Source organism: Rana temporaria, chromosome 1, assembly GCF_905171775.1.
Source record: "Rana temporaria chromosome 1, aRanTem1.1, whole genome shotgun sequence".
Classification (NCBI taxonomy): domain Eukaryota; kingdom Metazoa; phylum Chordata; class Amphibia; order Anura; family Ranidae; genus Rana; species Rana temporaria.
The window spans coordinates 466,202,604-466,218,724 of NC_053489.1; the positions used below are offsets into that span (position 1 = coordinate 466,202,604).

General features: G+C 43.8%; 1 protein-coding gene across 2 annotated transcripts in view; it reads left to right on the top strand.

Moving 5' to 3' along the window:
- The window catches only part of LOC120917126 (complement C3-like), a 284,580-nt gene that overhangs the window by 113,329 nt on the left and 155,130 nt on the right, over positions 1-16,121 (top strand). For both annotated transcript variants that reach the window (XM_040328185.1, XM_040328194.1), the window contains exon 13: positions 5,235-5,441. In XM_040328185.1, the coding sequence (XP_040184119.1) occupies positions 5,235-5,441 (207 nt within the window). The remainder of the gene's footprint in view (positions 1-5,234; positions 5,442-16,121) is intronic.

Consider the following 16,121-nt stretch of genomic DNA (forward strand, 5'->3'; position numbering starts at 1 on the left):
CTGACAGCAGGTTCCATAACCAGCAGTGCCCACCGCGTCCGTGAACAGGTCTATATCAAAATTGGAAATCGCCTGCTCCAGCCAAAGAGAGAGACCATTGTAAGAAACAAGAAGTTAATTCCACACTCGCAAGTCCTCACGCTGATCCCGCACCAGCCCAATATAAGGATGTGGCGCCTTAATGCCAGCTGTAGCAGCTGCCAGTCGCTACAAAAAAACATGGCCCATGGGCATACTGCAACAAGCAAAATTAAACTTAGAGTAAGGTGACCAGATTTTTAACTAGTAATGGTGGCAATCAGTGACTCTCTGCCCGCCACCGCCCCCTCACAGCCTTTTTAAGTCTCACTCTCCGGGCCTACTACTGGGTGGGGAGCGGAGGAAGATCACTCTGCCAGGGAAGGCAAGGAGATAAACAGGCAGGCGGCTGGCCGAGACGTAAGCCAAGGCAGAAAAACATGCGAGTGGAGATGTACTCTCCGGGGACTGTCCCCTGAAACCGGGGATGTCTGGTCACCCTAACTTAGAGAGATTGCACAGCATTAAGTTGAATTATTTATTTATTTTTTTGCCTTGCCCCGTGGCAGAAACTGTCCCCTTCAGATCTTAAAGTTTGTACAAAGGCAAATGACATTCCATCGCCACAGTGTCGATGGCAATACCCAGAAACCACAACTCAGTAGCCGGGCCCTCTGACTTGTTAGGGGCCGTGGGCAAAAGTGAGGCATGGATAGTACTTCCAGCAGGCCCTATGCCCCAGACATCATCTAAGTCATGAATACCTGAATTAGCTCGGAAGCACCCCGAATCGCCCATTCCTAAAAAGAACTATTTAATTATTTAAGTATTTAATTTTGATAAGAAAAAAAACTCTCTGGCTGATTAAAATGCTTACCTATGCAACCAGAAATTGTTGGTGTGCCATGATTTTTCAGCAGCTGCATTGAATAACATGGGGAGCTACGACAGCTGGTTATTCTGTTGATACCTCCAAATGCTACAAAAAAAGTTAAAGTGATTGTAAACCATCACCTTGTAAAACAACCCATTCAGTTTAAAATAGAAGTTAAAGGCAAAACATTTGTGTATATATATTAAAAAATTATAAATACCTTTTTCCATTTTATTTTATAACACATTAAAGTAAAACCTTGTAAAACCTTGTATTGCGAGCTTAATTCGTTGCAGAAACATGCTTGTAATCCAAAGCACTTGAATATCAAAGCAAATTTCTCCATAAGAAATAATGGAAACTCAAATGTTTTGTTCCACAACCATTTATTCATAGGTCCTTTAGTTTATAGTCCATGTAAAAAGAGTTATCAATGTCATAGGTTGTGTAACCATAAAATGTCCATCCACCAATGGCAACCTCCACAAGGGAATTAGAAGCAAAATCCAGCAGGAGCTACAGAGTATAAGAGAAGTGCCTCTAAGTGTAGCAATATGTTGCTAAATGTTGTACCTTTATTAAATGTAACCATATTGCTACACTTAGAGGTGCCTCTCTTCTCTTTTATACTGAGTTATGACATGCCACTACTCTTATATCAAGACATCGCTTGTATATCAAGTCAACATATATTAAAAAATGTTGCTTGTCTTGCAAAACGCTTTCAAACCAAGTTACTCTCAAACCAAGGTTTTACTGTACTTCTGTTCTCCGCTGCATAAGAGCTGGGGGAGGAAAATCAGCATTACACTGAACTTTCCAGTGAATGGCTGTGCAGGAGAGGCATGTCAGGAAAAGTCTGATCATTGGAGGAGAGCCGGCTGAGTTCACAGAACGCTGCCTTATTAGTGAGGTCAGTTTGAATAGCAAAGCAGAGGGACTAGCAGGATTACCAGGGATTTTATACAAAGGAAGCAATACAAAGAGAGTAGGATACTTCCTCATACAAGTACATGGTACACCAATCACATATAAGGAATATGAAATGTTGGGGTACCAAACGCTTTAATGACTCAATACAAACCTTTTATTGATGCATTTCATTTGTTTCTAGTGACAAAAATGCTAAGGAGAGCAATTCTGTAACCGCTACAAATTGCTGATAAAATAAAAGTTGATTATTGCTTGGGCATAGCATAAACAGTTGGCTTGGGTTAATGTTTTTTTGCAATAAGGTGGGACATAGAAGGCACTAACAAGCACTTCCCTGACTTATCAAAGGGAAGCAACCCAGTAAATGCCATTCATTGTTTTAAATGCCAACTTATGGGGCCAATATAGTGGTATAAAAATCAATCAATAATGATGAACAGTGGTACAATTGTGTGATTATTTATGGTATTTTAGAATGCCATTGTTTTACTTGTAGTTGGGGCTAGACATATACAGTACTTTTTTGTTTGCAGAAAACTGCTTTTGACCCCATTAGATATACTGGTTAATAGGGATGAGCCGAACACCCCCCCCCCCCCGGTGAAAATTCAAAAGTGCTAATTTAAAGGTTAATATGCAAGTTATTGTCATAAAAAGTGTTTAGGGACCCGGGTCCTGCCCCAGAAGACATGTATCAATGCATTTTTTTTTTTTTTTAAACAGCCATTTTTTCGGGAGCAGTGATTTTAATAAAGCTTAAAGTGAAACAAAAAAGTGAAATATTCCTTTAAATTGCTTACTTGTGGGGTGTGTATAGTATGCCTGTAAAGTAGCGCATGTTTCCCGTGTTTAGAACTGTCCCTGCACAAAATGTAATTTCTAAAGCAAAAAAAGTAATTTAAAACTACATGCGGCTATTCATGAATTGTCGGGTCCCAGCAATACAGATCAAAGTCATAGAAAAAAAAACGTCAGGGTCTGGTATGGATTTTAAGGGGAACCCTGCACCAATTTTTTTTTTAAAATGGCGTGGAGTCCCCCCAAAAATCCATACCAGATCCTTATCCGAGCACACAACCTGGTAGGCCACAGGAAAAGAGGGGGGGGACGAGAGAGCGATCCCCTCTCCTGAATCATACCAGGCCACATGCCCTCAACATGGGGAGAATTTCACCACAACCCTTGCCCGGTGGTTGTGGGGGTCTGCGGGCAGGGGGCTTATCGAAATCTGGAAGCCCCCTTTAACAAAGGGGACCCCCAGATTCCGGCCCCCCCTATGTGAATTGGTAACAGGGGTGCAATTTCACAAAGAAAGTGTAAACATTTTTAAAAAAACACACAGACACAGTCAAGATGAGTCCTTTATTAAAAAAATAAATAAATAAAACCATTCCAGTGTTGTAATCCTATGTCCCGCGTGATCCGATGTCCATCGATGCTGCAGTCTCTGCGCCACACGAAACCCCCATGACGTGTAAGAGGGGGCAGGGTCATCCATCCACATCATAGGGTAAGCCCCGGCTTTCCCTGTCAAGTGGAAGTTACCCAATGATGTCGGCGGGTGACCCCGTCCTGTGACGTCACAGGGCGGAGTCACCCGCCGACATCATTGGGTAACCCCTGCTTGCCAGGGAAAGCCGGGGCTTACCCTATGATATGGATCTGCGACCCCGCCCCCTCTTACATCATGGTGGTTTTGTGTGGAGTGGAGACTGCTGCAGTCTCCAGTCTCCACTCCACACGAAACCCCCATGACGTAAGAGGGGGCCGGGTCACCCATCCACATCATAGGGTAACCCCCGGCTTTCCCTGACAAGGGGGGAATACCCAATGACATGAGCAGGTGACCCCGCCCTGTGACGTCACAGGGTGGAGGTCACCTGCCGACATCATTGGGTAACCCCCGCTTGCTGGGGAAAGCCGGGGCTTACCCTATGATGTGGACGGGTGATCCCGCCCTCTCTCACACGTCATGAGGGTTTCGTGTGGAGTGGAGACTGCAGCATCGCTGGACATCGGATCACCGAGGGACATAGGATTGCAATGCTGGAATGTTTTTTTGATTTTTTTTTAATAAAGGACTTATCCCATCTGTGTCTGTGTGTTTTTTTTTTTTACACTTTCTTTGTGTAATGGTAGGGGTACAATGTACTCCATTACCAATTCACATGGGGGGCCGGAATCTGGGGGTCCCCTTTGTTAAAGGGGGCTTCCAGATTTTGATAAGCCCCCCGCAGACCCCCACAACCACCGGGCAAGGGTTGTGGGGATAAGGCCCTTGTCCCCATTAACATGGTACGGTACGGTTCAGGAGGAGGGGGGCGCTCTCTCATCCCCCCTCTTTTCCTGGGGCCTGCCAGGTTGCGCACTCGGATATGGGTCTGGTATGGATTTTTGGGCGACCCCACACCATTTTTTTATTATTTTGGTGCGGGGTTCCCCTTATAATCCATACCAAACCTGAAGGGCCTGATATGGAATTTGGGGGGTTCGTGGTTCCCCTTAGTATTCATACCAGACCCAAAGGGCCTGGTAATGAACTGGGGGGGACCCCTGACGTTTTTTTTCAATGACATTGATCTGTATTGCCGAGACCTGACAATTCATGAATAGCCGCGAGTAGTTTTAAATTACTTTTTTTCCTTTAGAAATTACATTTTGTGCGGGGACAGTTCTAAACACGGGAAACATGCGCTACTTTACAGGCATACTATACACACCCCCCCAGGTAAGAAACTTAAAGGTATATTTCACTTTTATTGTTTCACTTTAAGCATTATTAAAATCATTGCTCCCAAAAAAAGTTAGTTTTTAAAACTTTTTTTTGCATTGATACATGTCCCCTGGGGGCAAGACCCAGGTCCCCAAACACTTTTTATGACAATAACTTGCATATTCACCTTTAAATTTAGCACTTTAGATTTCTCCCATAGACTTTTAAAGGGTGTTCCGCGGCTTTTCGAATTTGCTGCGAACAACCCAAATTGTCTGTTGGTTGCCGAACGGGCGAACAGCTAATGTTCGAGTCGAACTCATGTTCGACTCGAACATAAAGCTCATCCCTACTGGTTAATAGGCTAACGTTTGAATTCCACTGGCAAGATCAACCTTAGCCACTCAAGGCATGCCAGTACTGAAAATGGAATGAGACATTTTGCCTTCTTTGTATCAGTATTACCTATAAAGCTGTTGGCCTGCTATACTAGCAGAAAGGTAATACAAGCTTAGAGTGAGCTAAGTAGGTAAGTGCACAGTACACTAGTCCACTATCTAGAATACATAGACTTTGAAGAGGCAGAAAAAATGGTCAACTATTCATTTGTCAGCGGTAGGAATAGCGTCAATAAGGAACCTCTGTTGGTGGAGCCAGCAAATACTTTAATTACAGTATTTCTTATGTTTTGCTCAGGTGATAAGTAGAGGAAAAATACTGCAGACTAAAGTTCAGAGAAGGACAGTAGGTGAAGAGATCACTTCATTGCGAATTGCCTTGACCCCTGAGATGCTGCCCTCTTTCAGAATCGTGGCTTATTATTATTTGGTTTATCTTAACTCAATTCTTGAAATAGTGTCTGATTCTGTCTGGCTACACATGAAACGGACCTGTAAAAGTAATGTAAGTACATTTTTTCTGACATGCATGGTTTTTACATTTTCTTTATTCACTGATTATATAAACATTTGCAAATTGTTGTATGTTTCTTGAATGGGTAATTCAGAATGTGGCATTAATTACTTTGAACTCAGGTTTATACTAGGGTTTTCATTGGCCTAGCTTAGAAACTTTGGTGAAGTCCAACAGAACTGACAAAACATTGTACAATCTCATACTCCAATTCTCTAAATGTAGACAGAACGATAAATATCTAGATATATTTTGATAGAAATGTAAAGAGTTATGGGCTAACATATGATCAATTACATTCTTAAAATTTAAACAAGGTTTTATTTCAACTTTTTGCTAAACAAAGCTGTATGGGTGAGCTGTGTGAACAGATTGGCAGATTTCATAGGATACAATACTGGGAAATTAGTTGTGTGTAATTTGGAGAACATCTCACTGGCAGCATGTATACCAGGAAGCGAGCTGTGTGTGCTGGAGTGTAGATCTCACTGGTGGAATGACTAATACAGATTGGTCTATGAGCAATATAGGGCAGATCTTACTGGTGATATGGATGCTGGGAAGTGAGCTGTGTGTTTTTTTTCTAGTGTAGATATTACCAGTGGTATAGATACTAGGAAGTGGGCTTTGTGTACTGGGGAGCTGGTTTTACTGGTGACTAGGGATGAGCCCACGGTTCGAGTCAAACGTAAGTTCGACTTGAACATCGAGTGTTCGTTTGTTCACAAACTAACCAAACATATGGGGCGTTCGCAGGAAATTTGAGCACCGCGAAACGCCCCATAATGCCCTGTGAGATCGCAGTGCATTGACGCCTGATGATTGACCAAAGCATGCACCTAAACCTGCATGCTTTGGCCAATCACAGTGCGCTCTGCCTTTTGCCAATCATGGCTCAGGGGGACTAAGTCCACGCCCCACACTATATAAGGCTGCTTACATAGTGGCCGTGTATAGTGTGTGAACGGAGATAGATTGAGCTAGACTAGGCAGGCAGGTTAGTTAGTGGTGTGCAGGCAGTGTATTTAATATATATACAGTTGTGTTCAAAATTATTCAACCCCCCAATGCTGTAAAGGGTTTTAGGGAATTTAGTGTACATTTGTAATTGTATTCAGCATGAAATCCTACAAGGACTTCTTAAAGAACCATATGCAACTAAAATGACATCAATTGGTTTTGTAATACAGTAGTAAATGTTTCTTTTGTGAATTCTTCATTTACACAATTATTCAACCCCTTAACCACTTAAGCCCCGGACCAATATGCTGGCTAAAGACCCAAGGTGTTTTTACAGTTCGGGACTGCGTCGCTTTAACAGACAATTGCGCGGTCGTGCGACGTGGCTCCCAAACAAAATTGGCGTCCTTTTTTCCCCACAAATAGAGCTTTCTTTTGGTGGTATTTGATCACATCTGCGGTTTTTAGTTTTTGCGCTATAAACAAAAATAGAGCGACAATTTTGAAAAAAATATTTTTTACTTTTTGCTATAATAAATATCCCCCAAAAACATATATAATTTTTTTTCCCTCAGTTTAGGCCGATACGTATTCTTCTACCTATTTTTGGTAAAAAAAAATCGCAATAATCGTTTATCGGTTGATTTGTGCAAAATGTATAGCGTTTACAAAATAGGGGATAGTTTTATTGCATTTTTTTTTTTTTTTACTACTAATGGTGGCGATCAGCGATTTTTTTCGTGACTGCGACATTATGGCAGACACTTCGGACAATTTTGACACATTTTTGGGACCATTGTCATTTTCACAGCAAAAAATGCATTTAAATTGCATTCTTTATTGTGAAAATGACAGTTGCAGTTTGGGAGTTAACCACAGGGGGCGCTGTAGGAGTTAGGGTTCACTGTGTGAGTGTTTACAACTGTAGGGGGGTGTGGCTGTAGGTGTGACGTCATCGATCGTGTCTCCCCTATAAAGGGGATGACGCGATCGATACGCCGCCACAGTGAAGCACGGGGAAGCCGTGTTTACACACGGCTCTCCCCGTTCTTCAGCTCCGGGGACCGATCGCCGCACTCGAGCGGCGATCAGGTCCGCGGGACCCGCGGTCCCGGAGCTTCAGACCGGGTCGCGGGCGCGCGCCTGCGACCCACGGCTGGGTACAAGTACAGGATGTATATATACGTGCTTGTGCCCAGCCGTGCCATTCTGCCGACGTATATGTGCAGGAGGCGGTCCTTAAGTGGTTAAAGACTACCAGTCTGAAGAACAGAGGTTCATTGAAGTGTTTTCAATCAGGTATTGAAAACAACTGTGGATGTCAGGGAGCAGCAATAAAGCCTAATAAGCACCAATTAGGCAGCTTTAAAATGACTGTGATACTCAGCTCCTTCTAGACATTTACTGGTGTGGTTACAAACATGGGGAAGTCAAGAGAATGGTCCAGGAAGACAAGAGAAGAGGTGATTACTCTTCACAGGAAGGGCAATGGCTATAAGAAGATTGCAAAGATGTTAAACATACCAAGAGACACCATAGGAAGCATCATTTGCAAATTTAAGGCAAAGGGCACTGTTGAAACGCTAACTGGTCGTGGCAGAAAGAAGATGCTGACTTCGACTGCTGTGCGCTACCTGAAGCGTAGAGTGGAGAAAAGTCCCTGTGTGACTGCTGAGGAACTGAGAAAAGATTTGTCAGATGTGGGTACTGAAGTTTCTGCTCAGACAATATGGCGCACACTGCGTAATGAAGGCCTCCATGCCAGAACTCCCAGGCGCACCCCCTTGCTGTCTCCAAAGAATAAGAAGATTCGACTGCAGTATGCCAAAAGTCATGTGGACAAACCACAGAAGTTTTGGGATTGTGTTCTGAAGACTGATGAAACAAAATTAGAACTGTTTGGGCCCATGGATCAACGCTATGTTTGGAAGAGGAAGAACAAGGCCTATGATGAAAAGAACACCTTGCCTACTGTGAAGCATGGCGGGGGGTCAATCATGCTTTGGGGCGGTTTTGCTTCTGCAGGTACAGGGAAGCTTCAGCGTGTGCAAGGTACCATGAATTCTCTTCAGTACCAGGAGATATTGGATGACAATGTGATGCAGTCCGTCACAAACCTGAGGCTTGGGAGACGTTGGACCTTTCAACAGGACAATGATCCCAAGCATACCTCCAACTCCACTAGAGCATGGTTGCAGATTAAAGGCTGGAACATTTTGGAGTGGCCATCGCAGTCACCAGACTTAAATCCGATTGAGAACCTCTGGTGGGACTTAAAGAAAGCAGTTGCAGTGCGCAAGCCTAAGAATGTGACTGAACTGGAGGCTTTTGCCCATGACGAATGGGCGAAGATACCCGTAGATCGCTGCAAGACACTTGTGTCAAGCTATGCTTCACGTTTAAAAGCTGTTATAACTGTAAAAGGATGTTGTACTAAGATTGAATGTCACTTGGGGGTTGAATAAAACTGATAATGATGTGAGCACAGAAAAGACATTTGTGGTTATTTCATTATAAATGTTATGTTATATTTGTCTGACCTACACGTGCCTCTTTGATTTAATTGTAAGCAGGATGACTGAATGATCAAAATCAATGTCAAACTGGCCAAAACAATCAATTTCAGTGGGGGTTGAATAATTTTGAATACAACTGTGTATATATATATATATATACACAGTGTATGTGTGTGTGTATATATATATATATATATATATATATATATATATATATATATATACACACATACTCTGCATTTAGGGTAGACTAGATATTCAGTGTAGACTATATTCAGCCAGTGCAGGCAGTGTAGTATATATAACACAGTGTATTGAAGTTGTTAAGGGGAACCCTGCGCCAAAAAAAAAAAAAATGACATGGTCTGGTATGGATTTTAAGGGGAACCCCGCGCCAAAAAAAAGGCATGGGTTCCCCCTCAAAATCCATACCAGGCCCTTATCTGAGAATGCAACCTGGCAGGCAAGGATAGGGGGGTTATCTGAACCATACCAGGCCGCTTGCCCTCAACATGGGGAGGGTGCTTTGGGGTCCCACCAAAGCACCTTGTCCCCATGTTGATGGGGACAAGGGCCTTAGCCCCACAACTCTTGCCCGGTAGGGGAGCACCAGTCAGTGTATCACAAAAGCTTATACAAATGGAATGATGGTGCAGCTGCTACAAGGTTCAGATAGCAGAGACATAGCAGTAAAGTTAATGGAAAAGATCAAAAAAAGATTTTTCAATCCTAACAGGTTGTGCTCGTGTGTGTGGCTTGCGCTAGGTTTCAGGGTGCACCGTAACTCAGTAAGGGACCATGTCTAATAACCTGGCAGTAGAAACATTTTCAATCCATCTTGCACATACCCTATTGTTGTGCTTTTTTAAGGTAATTTTACCCGCACAGTATTTATTTTGAATTCTTTTTTAATTAAGATATTTTTTAATACAAGTCAATCTATATGACATAGTCTATAATATGAAACTTATTCACGGAGACAGATGATCATACAAAATAGCTGATTTATTGGTTGACAAAAATATGAATATTTATATAAAATTAAAATACCAATTGCGTTATATGAACGACTTGAAAATCAATAAAATACCCCCAAAATGGGCATGCAGTACACTTGACATTTGTGCCATGATTAGTTCTCTAGGTGGTTTCAATAACTTTGTGTAAATGACAATGAAACAAAGCATCTATTTCACATGTCCAACCGTTACTATACTGCAGGTAAGTAAGTGGTTAACAATGTGAAATACATTGGACGTTTGTTTTGTCAATAAAATTGGAACTATGTAAAAAGTATAATGAAAAATGTACTCTTTAGAGAAAAATCTACCAGTTATTGAGTAATGACAACAAATCATAATTGCAAGATATTCAATACTTCAATATTTTAGAGAACAACAATAGATTCAAGATAAAATCAAAAATGACATAATTACCCATTCCAAAATGGCTATTTCCTACTTGCAAGTGACCAGAGTTAAATGGCTGCAGTGGCTTTCTATGGATCTTCATGTCTGGTTTCCATTGGCTGACCACTTAATGATTTACTGTTCTCTGGACTTTGAGATCCTCAAGTAATATCACTTTGAACCACCAGGTGTCTCACCTTTTATTGTGAGATTATCTCTTTACGTTAATATTTATATTATTCTGGGGCAACCACTTCTAACAAAATGTCCTACAATAACATTTAGATATTTTAAAATATTTCTGACTTGTATAATTTCAAATTTCTTCCACTATGTGTTCGGATGGACTTTAGGCAGCATACAAGGATGTTTCAAAAATGACACAGCTTGTTTAAACAGTTCCTCACTTGAACACAATGGTTTTTCTCAGATAAGGCTTGTTTCCATGTGATAAATGCTTAGTTAGCTATCTGTAAAAAATATTCTCTATTGTAGGTTTTCTAACCAACAATTCTAGTAAACATGTTCTTGTTTGTCTATTAAAGCTGGGACAACATTTCTTTGTTCTGTGATGAGAACGGTCATTGTTCCAAAATCTCTGCTTGAACATAGGAGTTGTAAAAATTTACAGATAGCTAATGTACTGGGCACTTGGCAAACATGAGCTAAGGGTTTGTTTTCTTTTCTGAAAGGCTTCCATTTGCAATAGTTTGCTTCAATTTTGAGGCCTACTGGACTTTTCATATTTCTGCCAGTAAATATTAAATTATTATTATTATTTGCGTCATAACCCACGACACTATCAAATTTCTTCATACAACCTCTATTAGCATACATATCCTTATACAAAGGCACATTTATGTTCACCAATTGATGCCAGAAGCCAATGAAAGATGGGGTAGGCTTTTTCCAACAAAGGGTTCTTGCCCCTTTTCACAATAAAAAAGTAAAAGTCCTAACAGAGTCCTCTCCACTGTCATGGGGGCTAGATCCTCCACCAGGCCCTAAAGGCAAATTCACGGAGTGGGGAAAAAAGAGGTGCTGGCAATTGTATTAATCATAATCATAATCATATACTGTAAGATAGCAGGGCAAGCCCAGAAAATATGGAAAAAAATTCCCCATGGAGTGATCACACCTCCAACAGGAGAAGTCTGTACAGAGTAAAGTATGCCCTATGCAATATTTCAAACTGTATAAATCTATCTCTAAGTGAGATAAGATACTTGAAAGGGTAATACCATACATCTTCCCAGTCATCGTCAGCAAGAACCACTATGTCTAAAGTCTACTTTTATCTAAGGGAGGACAAAGGTGGGAGGGACAACATTTGCAAGTGATTATACAGTCGATGTTGGTTTCTCCAAACTCTTGGTTCTGAACAGAGATTCAAGATCACAGCCTACTAGGTCAAGATGTCTTTTCGGAAATTGGCTGGAAAAGGAGAGGGAGAGTTGCAGATATCTAAATTGATAATAAGCTGGAATACTAGAGAACGCACAGAGACAAGGAAGTGGTGTGATTTTCCACTACATGTGAAATGTACTTAAATTTTAAACTTGACCCAACAATGGGGATACTGGATTGAATAAAAATGTGTCTGGGAGGGGTTATTCTACAACTGGGTAGTGGGGGAAAGAGTAGGATTGGGTTAAGACTCAAAGGACAACCCCACTCTCCAGCCCAGGAAGGTAGTCATCATAGCGGGTGTCAGAAAATATGGGTCTCTGGGGTCTCTATATAACAACAGTTGAAACACTGCTACAAATTGCAGGATTGCCACCTCTAGCATGGTGGAAGAGTTTGAAATGTCAGGACAGAGCCACCAGTGCGCTGTGACCAATTTAGTAGTGGGAAGTATATATGGCTGTGTGGCATAGCTAATCCCCCCTGGGATGTGGTCCTCATTAGCATAGTCAGGCTTTAAGAGCATATTAACCGCTTAAGGACCGCCACACACAGATATACGTCGACAGAATGGCACAGCTGGGCAAATGGGCGTGTATATATACGTCCCCTTTAATTTGCCAGTCGTGTGGTCGCGACCCTGTAATCAGTGCATTTTTATAGCACTGATCACTGTAAAAATTATAATGGTCCCAAAATGGTGTCAAAAGTGTCCGATGTGTCTGCCATAAAGTCGCCGCCATTGCTAGCAAAAAAATAAAAAATGCCATAAAACTATCCCCTATATTGTAGACGCAATAACTTGTGTGCAAATCAATCAATAAACGCTTATTGCGATTTTTTTTTACCAGAAATATGTAGAAGAATACATATCGGCCTAAACTGAGGAAAAATATATTTATTATAGCAAAAAGTAAAAAATATTGTATTGTTTTCAAAATTGTCACTCTATTTTTATTTATAGCGCAAAAAATAAAAACCGCAGAGGTGATCAAATACCACGTATGACCGCGCAATTGTCAGTTAAAGCGACGCAGTGCCGAATCGCAAAAAGTGACCTGGTCTTTGGCCAGCGAGATGGTCCAGGGCTTAAGTGGTTAAATAAGGGTATTAGCTAGTGCATCCCAAGGAGAAATAAATTTAAAAGAGCTAATAAAAGTCCTGGTTGGCTTAACTCCAACATGAAAAAAAAAGGATATAAAAGAAAAGGAGAAGGCCTTTAACCACTTTAGCCCCGGGCCTGTTTTTCAGAGTCGGTGTTTACGAGACAAAACCATTTTTTTTTTGCTAGAAAATTACTTAAAACCCCCAAACATTATATATTTTTTTTTTCTAACACCCTAGAGAATAAAATGGAAGTCATTGCAATACTTTTTGTCACACCGTATTTGCGCAGCGGTCTTACAAGCGCACTTTTTTTGGAAAAAATTCACTTTTTTAAATGAAAAAATAAGACAACAATAAATTTGGCCCAATTTTTTTATATATTGTGAAAGATAATGTTACGCCGAGTAAAATGATACCCAACATGTCACGCTTAAAAATTGCGCCCGCTCGTGGCATGGCGTCAAACTTTTACCCTTAAAAATCTTGATAGGCGACGTTTAAAAAATTCTACAGGTTGCATTTTTTGAGTTACAGAGTAGGCCTAAGGCTAAAATTAATGCTCTTGCTCTAACGATCGCGGCGATACCTCACTTGTGTGGTTTGAATACCGTTTTCATATGTCGGCGCTACTCGCGTATACGTTCGCTTCTACGCGCGAGCTCGTCGGGACGGGGCGCTTTAAAAAATTTTTTTTTTGCTTTTCGCATTTATTTTTATTTATTTTAGAATTTAAAATTATCACTTTTATTCCTATTACAAGGAATGTAAACATCCCTTGTAATAGAAAAAAGCATGACAGGTCCTCTTAAATATGAGATCTGGGGTCAAAAAGACCTCAGATCTCATATTTGGGCTTAAATGCAAAAAAAATAAAAAAAATTTGGAAATGTCATTTTTTCAAATGACAAAAAAAAAAATGTTTCTTTAAGACGCTGGGCGGGACTGACGTTTTGACGTCTCTTCCGCCCAGCGGAGCTATGGGGACGGGCGAAGGAGATTTTTCCTTCAGTCTCGTCCCCGCTCAGCTGCCGGATGGTCGCGATCTCCTCCGCCGCTACCGACGGCTACGGTAAGCGGCGGAGGGCGCGGGAGAGCGGCGGGAGGGGGGGGCCCTCTCCCGCCACCGATGACGGCGAATTCGCCGCGGAGACCGCCATTATCGTTAACACGGCCGCCCACAGAAGAGCTGAATATCTCGATTGTGGCAGCAGCTGCTACCGTTACCGAGATATTCATCTCTAAAGTGAGGACGTATAACGACGGTGGGCGGTCGGCAAGTAGTTAAAAAATGCAAGTGACAAAAAATATATATTAAACAGCGCTAACTGGGCTTAAAGCGGAGTTCCACCCTATTTTACAACTTCTTTGCATTCGTTTTTACACTGCCCCTTTAAATACATTTGGGATGTTTTATTTTTGTCTTTTAAAAACTCACGTTTTTATCTGTGAGTCTCTTATTCCCCCGCCGCGGCGGAATGGCCCCCCCGCCGCATCCAGCGCTGCTATGCCTCCTGGGATATGTGTCTCTTCAATCCCAGGAGGCTGGGCTGAACATCGCAGCCGTGGATGAACATCTCGGGGGGCGGGAGGGAGGGCAGTGCCGCCCATAGAGGTGGTGTCCTTCCTCTTCTCCCTCTCCAACTCCTCCCCCGTCCTAGCTCCTTCACTCGTCCTAGCTCCGCCCCCGTCCTAGCTCCTCCACCCGTCCGTCACCGCCGCCCCCGTCCTCCTCCCTCCACCACCCGCCCACCTGCCATCTGTCTCCGATGCACGGAGATACAGATCATCAGGCAGAGAGAGCGAGTCTCTGTCTGATAGATCTGTATGTGAGAGCACCGAGCATAGTACAGCCCCGCCTCCCTGTACAGCCCCGCCTCCCTGTACATTGCAACATCGCTCTGCACTGTGTGTTACAAGTCTAGTGCAGGAAGGCGGGGCTGTACTATGATCACTGTACTCACATACAGATCTACAGACAGAGATGTGCTCTGTATGCCTGATCATCTGTACCTCCCCCCACTCTGCACATAATGTCACCGCACTGTCACCGCACTAACATCACCGCACTGGCACCGCACTGTCACCGCACCGTCACCGCACCGTCACCGCACCGTCACCGCACCGTCACCGCACCGTCACCGCACCGTCACCGCACTGTCACCGCACCGTCACCGCACTGTCACCGCACTGTCACCGCACTAACATCACCGCACTGTCACCGCACCGTCACCGCACTGTCACCGCACTAACATCACCGCACTGTCACCGCACTAACATCACCGCACTGTCACCGCACCGTCACCGCACTGTCACCGCACTAACATCACCGCACTGTCACCGCACCGTCACCGCACTAACATCACCGCACTGTCACCGCACTAACATCACCGCACTGTCACCGCACTAACATCACCGCACTGTCACCGCACTAACATCACCGCACTGTCACCGCACCGTCACCGCACTGTCACCGCACTAACATCACCGCACCGTCACCGCACCGTCACCGCACCGTCACCGCACTGTCACCGCACTGTCACCGCACTAACATCACCGCACTGTCACCGCACTGTCACCGCACTAACATCACCGCACTGTCACCGCACCGTCACCGCACCGTCACCGCACTGTCACCGCACTGTCACCGCACTAACATCACCGCACTGTCACCGCACTAACATCACCGCACTGTCACCGCACCGTCACCGCACTAACATCACCGCACTGTCACCGCACCGTCACCGCACCGTCACCGCACTGTCACCGCACTGTCACCGCACTAACATCACCGCACTGTCACCGCACTAACATCACCGCACTGTCACCGCACCGTCACCGCACTGTCACCGCACCGTCACCGCACCGTCACCGCACTGTCACCGCACTAACATCACCGCACTGTCACCGCACTGTCACCGCACCGTCACCGCACCGTCACCGCACTGTCACCGCACTAACATCACCGCACTGTCACCGCACTGTCACCGCACTGTCACCGCACTAACATCACCGCACTGTCACCGCACCGTCACCGCACTGTCACCGCACCGTCACCGCACCGTCACCGCACTGTCACCGCACTAACATCACCGCACTGTCACCGCACTGTCACCGCACCGTCACCGCACCGTCACCGCACTGTCACCGCACTAACATCACCGCACTGTCACCGCACTGTCACCGCACTAACATCACCGCACTGTCACCGCACCGTCACCGCACTGTCACCGCACCGTCACCGCACCGTCACCGCACTGTCACCGCACTAACAT